The sequence below is a fragment of the Giraffa tippelskirchi genome, chromosome 1 (assembly GCF_054371585.1).
Source record: "Giraffa tippelskirchi isolate mGirTip1 chromosome 1, T2T-mGirTip1v1.2.pri, whole genome shotgun sequence".
NCBI lineage: Eukaryota > Metazoa > Chordata > Mammalia > Artiodactyla > Giraffidae > Giraffa > Giraffa tippelskirchi.
In genome coordinates, this window is record NC_137275.1 from 12737307 (window position 1) to 12751921 (window position 14615).

The 14615-nt window shown below is 45.8% G+C and overlaps 1 protein-coding gene across 3 annotated transcripts in view; it reads left to right on the forward strand.

The window, feature by feature from the left end:
* Positions 1 to 3686: 3686 nt before the first annotated feature.
* STK32B (serine/threonine kinase 32B) overlaps positions 3687 to 14615 on the forward strand; it is a 375768-nt gene continuing 364839 nt past the window's right edge. Inside the window, exon 1 of one of the 3 annotated variants that reach the window (XM_081489937.1) lies at positions 3687 to 4153. In XM_081489937.1, coding sequence (XP_081346063.1) covers positions 4102 to 4153 — 52 coding nt within the window. In that variant the 5' untranslated portion in view covers positions 3687 to 4101. The remainder of the gene's footprint in view (positions 4154 to 14615) is intronic. The other 2 variants (XM_081489845.1, XM_081489748.1) reach the window with 2 other exon arrangements.

Below are 14615 nucleotides of genomic sequence, written 5' to 3' on the forward strand. Positions count from 1 at the left end.
CTGGGCTACCAAGTTGCAAACTAGGGAAGTTTTATCATGCCAGAAAAAGCAGCTACACCGCCACAGTTAGCAAGTGACAGACCCTTCTTTTAAGTAAGCTGTTGTGCACACACACACTCACCCAGAAAGGCTCTTAACAATAAAAGGTTACTCTTTGAAATTACCATTTTTAAAAAATCCTAGGAGAGATTTTGCTACCCGAGTGAAATAATTTTCAACAACAAATTGGCTGTACAAACCATTCCTTATCTTGGCATGCCACAAAACAGCCTTTCTTATTTTTTTTCTTTATAATGTACAATGCTGCCAAACAGAACATATTGAAAAAGAATGCAAGCAGACGGTATTTACTCTAAGTGAACCAGAATCAAGTTTTAAATAAAATAGACTTACCAGAAACGATAACAAAATCTGATCTAGCAGATTAAAAAAAAAAAAATGGCTTGGCACAGAAGACATCCTACCCCGAAGAATTACATGAACCTCCTCAGCATGATTGTGCTACATAAATCACAGGTTAAAACTGCTGGAGTTTATAACTTTAAATGCAAGTCTGGTGAATGCTTAATCATTCTCTCTGTGATAAGAGCAGCAGCCCCGAGAATCTACTCATGAAAATTGAAGTCAGAAAAAGCATCCAAGTTCTTATTTTCTGTGCCTCTATTTGGGATTCGAGACGCAACACAGAATCATATACTCAATCCATTGTCAGATTCACAGGAGCAGCCCTAGACTATAACTTCCCTGGTCTATCCACAGTTAACCTTCTGTGGACAGAAGACAGATCCACTCAGGGCAGAGAAGCCGATGGATTTTATTTTATTGATTTATTTTGCAGAGAGTCAAACGACCACACAAAACCTTACCAGCATATGAGCCAGGCAAGAGGGCCAGACCTGTAAGCTGGCTTTGTCTAGAACACAGCTAACATCAAGTAGCTCAGCCACTGTCAGGAGACTGGGTGACTCTACACATTGGGGAAGAGAAAGAAGAGTGAGGTATAATACTTAGTTCAGAATAATTCAGCTGGCAGGACCTGACTGATTCCTGCAGCCACAAAGAGTCATGACTAGAGTTTCTGGAGGCTTCCCAGCCTCAGCTGTCTACTAGGGAGAGCAGAATGGTAGACAGAGCGCATCACCTTGTCATCCACACCCCATTTCCACATCTGGAGATCTTCCTGGTTGGAAATGAGTCTTCGTGGGGAGCCTTGGGTGGACAGATTAAACTCCTGACTCTGTCTCCTTGACAAACGACCTTACCCAGACCCGGCAGGAGAATGGAGTTCTCATCTGTCTTCTTTGGGCAGTGGGCTTCTGAGTACAAGGGTCCACTGAAATTTCCTCTGTCTCAGTCTTTCCTAACAGCACCTGAAAAATCTTTTTTGGTAAAGAATATTTTACGGAGCTGTAAGTAGGAAGAGTTAAGAGCTGAGCCTTCTATGTGGAATGAAAACATAAACTTCTACTTAGCTTTGAAGCATATATACTATGTATTAGCCTTAATTATGCACATGGATTCGCTTATATCTCTCATAAATCTAGAGCTGTGTAGCTCACATAATCCTTGGGATAAATGATAATTTTATAGATGATGAGACACAGAGAACAACCACAAATCCTCTGCTCTGCCTCCAGGACACCCTGGACAGCCTTTTATCATAGTAGGTGGCTATCACTCAGAACCCGTACACCATCACTTCCTCCCATAGACCACTGGCCAAACTAAGTTCAGTGGCACGCTCCATGTCAGTGGTCAGAAAGTAAGAAATGCCCTCTCATCCCAGTGAGCCATGTCAAGGACAGGGAGAGAAGGAAGAATTGTGAGCCCAGAGTACAGTTTACACCATAGCTCCTTATGGAGGATAATAACTAATACCTGTGTTGTGTTTATTGTGTTCCAGACAGCGACATCAATTCATTTATTCTGCATAACAACCCTAGGAAGGGTGAAGATACTATTATCATACCCATTTTATAGATGAACAAACTGAGGCCAGCAGAGGTTAAATAATTTACCCGGTAGCCTGCTAGAGGAGAAGGCAATGGCACCCCACTTTAGTACTCTTGCCTGGAAAATCCCATGGATGGAGGAGCCTGGTAGGCTACAGTCCATGGGGTCGCTAAGAGTCGGACACGACTGAGCGACTTCACTTTTACTTTTCCCTTTCATGCACTGGAGAAGGAAATGGCAACCCACTCCAGTATTCTTGCCTGGAGAATCTCAGGGACGGCGGAGCCTGGTGGGCTGCCGTCTATGGGGTCGCACAGAGTCGGACACGACTGAAGTGACTTAGCAGCAGCAGCAGCCTGCTAGAGACTGCCAAAGTAGGGTGAAACTAGAGACTGCCAAAGTAGGGTGAAATCTGGGAGCAACAGGGCCCAGTGCTCATGCCTGTCACCACCCTCCTCCTGCCTTGATCCAGGGGCTGTACCTGCTTTATCTTGGTTCATTATATTGCTCGCTATAGTCTGGCCACTCAGCCAATGCTTGTCAGCAAAATGAAAAGCAAGAAATATTTACTCATCATGTGTTACCTCCTGGGGCCTGTTATCCACTTTTATAAATATTATGTGATAGAATCCTCATAGCAATGCTGGGGAGTTAACACCAACCTCCTCATTTCACAGATGAGAACTGGAAGTTGGAACGCACGCAGACTGTAAATGGTGGAAGCAGGTCTGTGAAAGAGGCTTGTCTGACCCATGAGGCCTAGTGGTTTGGGCCGGTCCTGAAACTGGATGGGTAGGGCTGGCTCCCAGGGCTCACTCACCTCCCATTGTCTCCAGGAGGTTTCTTGTGATGTTAGAGAACCATCCCACCCATCCATAGTCTCCTTCTCCCCCTCATCTCCCAGAGAGACAGAAAAACAGAGGCAAAACTTGGGGATTGGGAGAAAGCATGGGGAAGTAAAAGAACCACTGCTTTCTATTAATACGAAACAGACGGTGGCTGAAGACGCCCAGTAGATGGCAGGATGTGGCCAACGATCCCGGCTGCCTGGCGCGCTGGGCCGGCCGGACTGCACCGCGCGGGTAACCTGCGGGGCCCTCTGAGTCCGCGCTCGCCCCACGAGAGCCTTGGGGCGCACGCATCGCACCCCCCTCTTTAGCATCCCCGTCCCTTTTGCTAACAGGCTTTAGTTCAGTTTCAGAGGACTCCCGAGGCCCACGCGCAGCCAGTCCTAGGGAGAATGATTTGGGGGCAAACTCCGCTCCCTTTGGGACTCCGTTTCCCCCGGTAGAATTCAGGGGAGAAACTGAGTCCAAGAGGGTCCAGACTCTACGTTCACTCATTAAACATTTAGAAAACACCAAGAGGAAAGGCGTCTGCTGCAGAACTGCCCGGGACTCTGCTCAAGTGGGCAAATCAAGTCAATGGGGCGTCCGAGGGGCTCCCTCCGCAGCCAGCGCCGACTAACCGAAAAGCTACTTTACCCCTGAACCTCAGTCTACCTGGCTTTAAAATGGGCAACAGTGGTTTTTGGAGGTGATAGAGAATTGCGCTTCTAAAGCGTTTGGCTGGGGCCCGGCGCACACTTGATGGCTCACGACTTGCTTAACGTCGGGAGGTGAGGGCCAGACTCCTCCCGGCGGACCCGGTGCTCCGCTCGGGTGCCCGCGTCGACTCCTCCCAGATCCGCTCGCCCGCAGCACCCGCCGCGCCCCCTCCTCCAGGCCGCCCTCGGGGCTGCGCTCGCGCGCCCCCTCTGTGCAGCCCGCGCCCATCGGCTCCCTCCTCTCCTGCTCCTCCTCCTCTTCCCGCGCCGCCTCCGGTCTCCAGCGAGGAGCGAGGCTCGGTGTGGCCCCGGCGCTGGGAGATCCCGCGTTCCCGGGTGGGTGCGGGCGCCTGGAACCCGGCCCGGAGGACTAGCTAGCGTGGCCGGGGTGCGGCGGGAACGCCGGGAGAGCGCCGCCCGGGGCGCGGGGACGCCCCGGAGGAGGGGGCGCGGTTCCCGCCCCTGCGCGGCGCTCGGCCCCCCTCCGGCTCGGCGCGCGGCGGCAGCCGGGACTGGACGCTCGCGGCGCATCCGCACCCCTCACGGCGCGCCCCGTATCCCGGCGGCCGGGCATGTAGCTGCGGCAGCCGCCGCGGCGGAATATGGGCGGGAACCACTCCCACAAGCCCCCGGTGTTTGACGAGAATGAGGAAGGTAAGAGGGCTTCGGCCGGGCAGCCCTCCTTCCCCCGTTACCCTCGGCTGAGCGCGGGCTGCGCGCCCCACCCGTGCCGGGCGCGGGGCTTTCCTTCGAGGCAACACCTCCTCTGTGTCGGCGCCCTTTAGGGGGGCCCGGAGACGGCGCTCAGCGCGGGCCGGGCGCGGATTCCTAGGGAAGGGAGAACGCCGAGGCTTCACTTGGGGAGACAGGAGGGACGAGTGGACTTCGGAGGCGAGTCCGGATGTTGCTTGGGCTCCGGAGAAGCCGAGGTCCCCCCTTAGAAGCCGGCGGCTGCAGGAGGCGGCGTGTGTGTGTGTGTGCCCGCGCGCGCGTGTGTACTATGCATTTGGTCTGGTGCACGGGCAGGTTCCATGCCGCCGTCCTCGTTCGCCCAGGACAGCCTGGGGAAACTTTTCCTGGTTAAACTCTTGAGGCCAGGCGGAAAGCGTCCCGCTGTTGGCCGCCTCCCAGGTGAAGGAGTGTTGTAGGCGGTCCAACCTCGTCGGAACTCCAGAACTGGGTTCCTGCGGCTCAGGTCAGTGGAGCTTGGTGGTTGGACGAGCAGAACCCCTTTCCCGGCGCTGTGTGTCTCTGGGGCAACTTCCTTAACCTCTCTGAAACCTTCGTTTCTTCATCTAGCAGATGAGACTTAGGATAACCGCCCTCTACTTTAGGGGATTGTTAACCCTAAACTTAACCACTGGTAATCCATGTGAGAAGTGCCTTGTAAATATAATCAGTACCGAGCTCTGCACATAGTGTTGTTTATCTGGCAACTCTGCCTGTAAAAGCTCCATTTCCTATTGCACCGGTTTCTCCAGTCTCATGCGCCCTCAATAAGAGCCAGGACTACTGAGCACATTTCATGTACCAGACACTGTTCTAGGCTTTATATGTCCTCACTCAGGCCTCGTGGTAACCCTAGGAGGTGGGTACCTTTGTTGTTCCATTTTACAGGTGAAGAAAGGGATGTGTCACAGCTGGCTTGGAGAGCTGGACAGTCTTGCCCTGGAGGCAATAGGCTTTTGGGCACCAGTCACAGTCTCTAGATCTTTCAAGGCTATACATGCATGCACGCTCAGTTATGTCCAACTCTTTGCAACCCTATGGACTGTAGCCCACCAGGCTTCTCTGTCCGTGGACTATTCCAGGCAAGAATACTAGAGTCGGTTGCCATGCCTTCCTCCGGGGAATCTTCCTGACCCAGGAATCGAACCCACTTCTCTTGCGTCTCCTGCATTGGTAGGTGGATTTTTTTACCATAGTGCTGGCTGGGAAGTCTGAGGTTGTGGATGGTAGTCAATTTTTTCACCCCGACAGTCCCTCTGAAAAGAATACCTGAAGGTGGTCAGTGTAGTTGAGTCAGGCCCATCTGGCCCTTTCTTACAGGAGTTCCCAGTCTGGGGGCACTGAGGACCATCCATGGTGCTAAGGGCTGTAAGTGGGGCCAGTGTAGGATTTGGGGACCCAAGGAGGCTTGATCCCTTCCTGTTTGTTATTCTGGAGCACAGGTAGGTGGGGAGCCAGGAGTGGACAGAGAACAGGTAGACAGATGGGTCGGGGAGGCTCTTGTGTGTTCCAGGAAGCATTCGGACACCGTGTAGCTGAACTCTTTCCCCAGCCAAGCTCACAATAACCCTGAACTGCTCTATGGAAGGCAAAGTGATCTCGACACTGAAATCAGTATTTAAATGTGTGCTCTGCTAGGGACATCTTGCTTGGGGTGGATGTGGGGCAGGCCTGTCCCTCTGGGAGCCTTTTTGTCCTGTGAGGTTACATTCAGAGCTGCTCAGAACCTGTGAGAAGATACAAACTCATTGACAGATGGAGAGGATGACTTGGGTCAAAACCTTTCTATTTTCAACAAGTCAAAGGTTTCCTGTCTGTTTTGGGGAAGGGACCAATACTGGTCTGCTCAGGCTGCTATTAATACAACAAGATACCACAGATGCTTAAACATTAGAATCTGCTGGTGGTGGTGGCTTAAACAACAGAAATTTATTTTCTCGCTGTTTTGGAGGCTGGAAGTCCAAGATCAGAGTGCCTTCAGGGTGGGTTTCTGGCGAGGGCTCTCTTCCTGGCTGGTAGACAGCCTCCTCCTTGGGTCCTCACATGGCCTTCCTCCGTGTGCTCTGGAGATAGAGATCTCTGGTTGCTCTTCCTCTTCTTATAAGAACGCCAATCCCATGGATTAGGGCCCCACCCTTATAACATCACTGACTTAATTATCTCCTTAGAAGTCCTCTCCAAATATAGTCATATTGAAGGCTTGAGCTTCAGCATCTGAAGTTTGGTGGGGACACAGTTTAGTTTATAGCAGGATACTTGGATAAAGGCCATGGACTCCTTTCCAGAGAAAAGCACACACTTTTATCACTCCCGGTTTTAGAGGTTCATGGTACTAGCCTGGGTCAAAGGTAATTTAGATAATTTTCTTAATGTCTTTCTCTTTTATTTACAGAGGAAATTTTCCTCCCTTATATTGACAACTGTCGTTTTTCTTTATCTTGGAAACTTTGCTTTAAAATATTTATTGGCAAAATAGTTATATCTAGCAGAGCCACCTTTTGATTTTCCTGCTATTCCTCATTCTGAAAGTGGTCAGGCTCAAGGTCAACTGGTTAAAGCCCAAGGTTAGGACTCTCATTTTGCCAGTTTCCAACTCAGGGAAACATTAACTTGTTTGGTTTTGCCAGTCTGTTTCTCAACACAAGTGCAAGTAACACACTTATTTGCCACCAGTTGATTCATTTATTTCATAGGCATTTACTGGTCATCTTTTCTGTACTCACCCCTGTGCTGGGCAGCAGGACTACGAGGAAGGTGGAGGCAGCGTTCTAACCCTCGGGTAGCTTGCAGGGCAGATAGATAGCCAGGATGATGCAGGGAGCTCAAGGGACTTTGGTATCCTGCAAGAGGGACCCTAACCCTGGGGCAAGGAGGAGGGGTCAGAGAAGACTTCCTCACAGACTAAGCCTTGCAGAAATGGTAGGAGTTCCCAGGAAGGAGAGGTTGGTAGAGAGGGGAAGGGTATTTCAGAGGGATGGAACAGAATATGCAAAGGCAGATGGTAAAGAGTAAACATGGCTCACTGGGGAGATTGTGGGAACTTTAGTACTCCTGCAGTGTGGCATGTGAGGTTGGAAGCCTCAGGCCCTGAGTGCTGGGCTGACCTTAAAGAACCCAGCGGCTATGTGTTTGGAATTGACCTTATGGGCACCTGTGGTCATGGAAGAATTTTAAACAGGGCAGTGACATGATCCAGCCAAAGAACATGCTCTCCCAAACTAGAGTTGTTGGGTGGTTGAAGATGCAGATACCTCCATAATTCAAAGCTAAACTCTAACTGGAAATTTGCCATTGCATCATTGTACCATAACCATCTTGTATCCAGGTAATATTAACAACTCTGGCTTAATGATGCATTGTGTGGACTCCTTTTCATACCTAATTGGGAATCATCATCACAGCTCAGCCAGGGAGGTCTCAGCACCTGCATTTTACTAGAGGGGTTACAGAGCCCTCCGGAAAACTCCCTAGGGTCCCATGGCCTGTGTGGGAATAGACTCACCCTCAGGCCTGTTTACTGCAGTGTCTGGTACCTGACATTGTTCCCTGTGCCACCTCTGGAGACCTACAGGAAAATTAATCTCTCACGGATATGTAGGGCCAGTGCAGAATGAGAGTAGCACATGGATCGCAATATGATAGCGGTCTCTTTATGCAAATGTCTATAGGATGATAGTAACAATACACCTTGAATGCACTCGGTCATTTACAATAATCAGCTACCATCTTCAGAACACATTTTGTTGAGCAGTCATATCATAATACACGTTCTGGGAATGAAAGCAAAATCATCTCCCTTTCTAGATTTGTGGCAAAATTGTTTTTACGTTTTTTTTTTTTTTTCTTTACTATCCTTATCTATGTCTAGATGTTTTTACATAAGGGTGCACTTGTCACAATAAAATGATTTCTGCTTTTTCTCTTGGCATCATATTTTAAGTAGTTTATGTTGCTATAATGTCTTCAACGTTAATATTTTAATGGGCTGTAATAGTCCATCTGATGAAACTATCATAATTTACGTAAATCTTTTCTTGTTGTTAGACATGCAGGCTGTTGTCAGTTTTTCATCTTTATAAGTAACTTGATTGAAAATTTTATACATAAAGCGTTTCTCTTTTTTTAAGTGAATTCCTTAAAATTAGATGCAAGGAGTGAGATTATTAGATCAAAAGAATTGAATACTTTCTAGGATTTCAGAAACATGTTCTTAAATTATATTTCCAAAGGGTGTTTTAAAAATCAATATTGTATCAACTTACGGCTTGCACTCACATTTGAAGGTATTGATTTTACAACCTTGTAACCAGCTCTGGATATTCTCACTTTAGATTTTCAGGAGTTAAAGGGACATTTAAAAGGAACTGTTATTTCTGTATAATTATTGGGCCAGGTAACTTTGCATGCAGCCTAGAACATGAAAATATCTTCTTTGTTTAAATACATATACGACAAAAGTTGTTTTTCTCTGTGCATGTTCAGATGATGAAGGCAATTAAAAAAATCCCTCCCTGAAGTTGCAATCATGCTTCACTTAGACAGTCTTTTAAACCTGGGGTGTCCTTGTCATTGTGATTCACAAAGTGACTGAGATCTCTAATGCTGCAGGATTCACTTCCAACTTTGTCTTCAGTGTTTTAGCACTGGAGCAAGCTCACTTATGTTATACATTGCTTTCCATCCTTGTATTAATACCAGTTATGGCTTGTGCAAAAGGTGGAAGTGAAAAATATTCTGAGAAACCTCAAAATTGCTTTGAATGAGCTTTGCTCTCATAATATGGAGAGATGCCATGTAAGGGATGTGGGCTTATGGGCTTGGTGTCCTTATGTGTACCAGGCATGTGTGTGTCTAACGCAGGAGTCTAAGATGTGAAAATTACATTTTAAGATCTATGCCTCATTTAAAAATTCATTTTGATTCCTCTTGTACGTGGGGGATTAAGAAAATGGCCATAAATCAATCTGATAGGTTAAGTAGAAATGAACTGTAGGATGCATTTATACCTTTCAACCCTCCTAGAAAGTAAGTATGGATTTCATAAGGATAAACCACATATCAATCATCTCTATAAAATCAGACAAATGTGTACATACTATTGGATTTCATTGACTCTAAGGCACACATTTCCCCATGTTTTAATATTTCTGAAATTGGGATGTGCTTTATGATGACTGCTAATCATGGTGGTACTTGTGATATAGTTTTATTATTTGCATGTGTTGTTCATAGTTGTTCCTACTAACATACATAAAAGGTCTAAAGGAGCTCTTTCAAGGGATGTGAAAGAATCACACTGTCGGCTAACTGGCAGCATTTCTTCCTTCTTGGTGGCGCGTAAAGTGAGCGTGTTTAATGTGGATGGAATCTGAAAGGAGATGGAATCGGGCATGCCAGCCTCCATCAGCTACAAGTGACCGAAAAGCGGCATGAGTTCCTTTGAAAGCAGTTAATTGGCTCTGGTTCCCTCTCAGTGCTTCTATTCTGGTCCAAGCCAGGGTCACCTCTCTTGCTTCGGTTATAACAATAACCTCCTTATTTTTCCCCTTCCTCCTTTCAGTGGAACCTCCGTGCAGCAACTCGAGTGATCCTGTTAACATGGACATCATTTTTTCATGCATTTGTCTCCTCCTAAGGAGTTATAAAGAGCTGCAAAGAGTCAGATACGACTGGAGGACTGAACAACAGCCACCACCACAAGGAGTTAAAAGCTTCTTTAAGTAGGGATGTGGTGTGATTGATTTGCTGTTGTGTTCCCCGGGGCCCAAAAGAACACCTGGCACATAATAGATGCCCAATAAACGTTTGATGGATGGATGAGTGAATAAATGAATGGAGGTGTAAATCTCATCAGTTGTGGCTGGACCAGGTTCCTGAATAATATCATCAGAAATCTTCCTTCTTGAATTCTCTCCTCCATGAGGCTCCAAGTGGACTTTCTCCCCATGGTGGGGGGCCCCTACCACCCCAGGCTCACAGCCCCACAGCTCCGAGTGGGGGAAAGGGAGGATCTTTTTCACCATCATTGCAGAGAACATCCTAGGGTTAGTTCTGATGGGTTCTGATGAGGTACTGGGTCAAGATTGTGAACAGGAAGGCTCCAACTGGTTGAGCTGGATCACGTATCCACCCTTGGATTCAGGGGGTGGCATTGGTTCCCTTTGAGGCATTTGGATTAAGAAGATTAAAAAAAAAACTCTTTCTTTTGTATTAGAGTATAGCTGATTGACAATGTCGTGATGATTTCAGGTGGATAGCAAAGGGACCCAGCCATACATATATATGTATCCATTGTCCTGCAAATTCCCCTCCCATCCAGGCTGCCACATAACATTGAGCCGAGTTCCCTGTGCTACACAGTAGGTCCTTGTTGGTTATCCATTTTAAATATAGCAAGTCTACATTTCTATCCCAAACTCTGTAACTATCCCTTCCCCCCATCCTTCCCCCCCAACCCCCAACACCAGCAACCATAAATTCCTTCTCTGAGTCTGTGAATCTCTCTCTGTTTTGTAAGTAAGTTCATTTGTATCATTTCTTTTTAGATTCCACATATAAGGGATGTCATATGATATTTTTACTTCTCTGTCTGACTTACTTCACTCAATATGACACTCTCTAGTTCCATCCATGTTGCTGCAAATGGCATTATTTCATTCTTTTTAATGGCTGAGTAATATTCCATTGTTTATATTTACCACATCTTCTTTTGGATTGAGATTTATGAAGAATATTCTCAATGGATATTGGAGTATCAACAGAAGAAGGGAAGTGGGTCCTGGGGCAGGCAGGTAAATACAAACAGAAGCATCCACACCAGTGCCTATTATTTTTGTGTTCCATGAAACATGGTTTGGAAGCCTTTGGCTTATCATATTTTATTGTTTGTTTGGTTGCATGTCCACTTCTGTACTAGACTTCCTAAAGAGCAGCAATTCTTTCCTTTTCACCTTTGTGTCTGCAAGGCCTAGAGAGGGGCCAGTGAAGGCCCATGGCCACTCTTTGTTGATTGAGAGATGAGAGTAATCACTGGGGGCCAGTTTCTTACATTCTTCTGGGTCCAGAAGCTATTGGGAAACAAATGGAGAGATTTCAGACATATTATTAATAAAGTTGTTTTGGGGAACTGACTTGGATTGGAGTCTAGAATGGTCTTTCTATTCTTGTCCCTTAATTTCAACCTTGACACTTTCTTGGGCGGAAAACTGTCTATAAAGTGGGCTCTGGGACTATAATTCTCAATTTCAAAGAACTCCCATGAAATTTCTAAAAAATGGCAACGTGTAGTGATCAAGGGATATCAGACTCTTGTATAAGGTGACTTGGGCTATTATTTCTCTTCTCTTTGAGTCAGAATGCAGAGTTTTCCCCTACTGCTTTCTGGGTGAGACAAACTTCCTGCTTTATGGGACATGAAAGGATGGGTTGAGTGGAGATGGCTCTCAGGATATGACCTGGAGTGAATAAGGTGTTAAGATGGTGACAGGATTTGTGTTGAGTCTTGAGGGAAACGTTTGAATGCCTTGAGAGAAAAAGAATCAGTATTTTAGAGGATCAAACAGCCTAAGCTAGCACTGAGCTTAGGCATTTTCCTGAGAGAATTGGAAGGAACAAAATATTCTTAGCAATAGTCAGTTGTCTAAAATCTGGACTCTGAGCAATTGCAGACAGAGACAGAGAAACTGTCCTACAGGGAACAGTGAGGGTCCTGGTGCCCGAAAGGGATATTCTCCTGCAAACAATAATGAGGACAAACAGTTCAGGGTACCAAACTACCCACGAAGAGAAAACCAGACTTCTTCACCAGAGGTCATTCTCTTAGCCAGAGCCAACCAAGGAAAAAGTGGAGACGGATGCTGTTACCGATCCTGGAGCTAACTCTTTTTCAGCACTTGGTTTTTATGACCTCTTGGAGTGTCCTTATTCTTTGAGGTTTCTAGCCTCTGGTCATCTCTCCGTCTGTGAAGTCAGGAATATAAAGGCCCCAATTCTCTGGATGTGGGGCTTTAGCACTGTTCACCCATGTTCCATCCCTCTTTATTTCCTTGCAGACAAAGAGTTATCCTTCCCTGTCCCCTTGAAGTTATGTGGTACCATGTGCCTCGCTTGGGTCATTGTGAGCAGAGGTGATGCATGTCAGTCACACCTTGGATAAAGTGTTTATGAACTAGATGTCACTTCATATGTACCTAGCTCTGGGCAAGCACGATGTTCTGGATGGTGGAACTTACTTCAGCCTGGCTCCCGGAGTGAGTGCGACTTGAGACAGAGGCCACACCGGTCACCAACTCACCTGACCTGGGACATGGCATCAGTGAGACAAGAACTTCAGCTTTTTGAAGGCACTGAAGTTCGGGGCTGCTTGTTATTACAGCATAACTCAGCCTTTTCTCCATCTGTTGAGAAAATATGTGGATTTTCTCCTTTTCCTTTTTTTGGCCATGCTGTGCGGCTTGTGGAATTTTCATTCCCGAATGTGCTGAACTCAGTCGTGTCCGACTCTTTGCGGCCCCATGGACTGTAGCCTGCCAGGCTCCTATGTCCATGGAATTTTCCAGGGAAGAATACAGGAGTGGGTACCCCAATCAGGGATCAAACCTGGGCCCCCGGCAATGGAAGCCTGGAGTCCTGACCACTGGACTACCAGGGAATTCCCTCCTTTTTCTGACTAGGTGAAGAATCAAAATTTTAGAGTATTTTAAAATAGCAAACCCACCTTTCATTCTTGGCCTAAAACCTACTCTCTCATGATGTGGTGTATTATTAGACTTGATTTGCTAATATTTTGTTTATAAGTTTTTCATGAGAAGATATTATGAACATTATGCCAATATATTTGAAACTCGGATAAAATAACTACTTTGAAAAAAGCAGCCTAACCAAAAATAATACAAGAAGAATTTAAATATTAGAATAATTTTTTATCTATTAAGGAATCGAACCTATAATAGAAGCTTTCTTATAAAGGAAAGTTTCTAGGTCTAGATGTGTTCATAGGTGAATTCTTCCAAATGGTAGACATAATAACGATAATAACCCTCCACAAACTCTTGTAGAGAAGAGTAAGAACGGGCACACTTTTAATGTCATTTAAAAAAATTATTGAAGTGTAATTGATTTACAAGGTAGTGTTAATTTCTGCTGTGCAGCAAAGTGATTCAGTTACACGTGTGTATATTCTTTTCATATTCTTTTCCATTATGGTTTATTACAGGATGTTGATTATAGTTCCCTGTGCTACACAGTAGGACCTTGTTGTTTATCCATCTTATACATAATAGTTTGCATCTATTAATCCCAAACTCCCAGTGCTTTCCCCCTACTCCCTTAGCATCTTTGTTAGTTTTTTTGTACCAAGGTTATAGTGGCCTCATTAAAAGAATTTGGAAGCATACCATTTCTTGCAGTTCTCAGAGTTTGTGTAGGACTGTTATTTCTAACTTTCAAACGTATTGGCACAATCTTCATAAGATCCTATTAATCTTTTCAGTGTTTATAGGCTCTGTGATGTTACCTCTTTTTTAATTCTAGTTTTGGTAATTTGTGTTTTCTTTCTCTTTGATTTACTTTTTGGTTGGTCTTGCTTGGGTTCATTCCGTGTTTTTTAAATTTAAAAATAGCCTTGGCTTTCTTATTATTTGCTAATGATTCACTGATTTATGTTCCCATTTTAATTTTCTCCTGTGTACTTTTTGGGCTTCCCTGTAGCTCAGATGGTAAAGAATCTGCCTGTAATACAGGAGACCCAGGTTCGATCCCTGGGTCAGGAAGATTCCCTGGAGAAGGAAATAGTGACTCACTCCAGTATTCTTGCCTGGAGAATTCCGTGGACAGAGAGGCCTGGTGGGCTACAGTCTATGGGGTTGCAATGAGTCGGACATGACTGAGTGACTAACACACACACGTACTTTTTGGTTTAACTTACTGCTCTTTTTCTAGATTTTTGAGATAGGATCTTAGATCATTGATTATATTTACTCACATATTTTGCTCATTATTTCTTCCTTCACTTGGAAGTTTCCATTGGAATTATCTTCATTTTGCCTGAGGTATTTTCTTTAGCATTCTCTTTAGTGTATGCCTTCTGGGGACAAATTGCACTTTCTATTTGTCTGAAGATGTCTTTATTTAAACTTTATGGGCTTCCTAGGTGGCAGTAGTGGTAAAGTAGCTGCCCGCCAGTGCAGAGGATGCAAGAGACGTGGGTTCGATCCCTGGGTCGGGAAGATCCCCTGGAGGAGGGCATGGTGACCCACTCCAGTATTCTTGTTTGGAAAATTCCATGGACAGAGCCATACCTCCCACCAAAATAATCTTCACTAGATGTCCTGACTTTCTCAGGATAACTCATTCCTCAACTCACTACGTTTGGCTGTATCATTTTAGT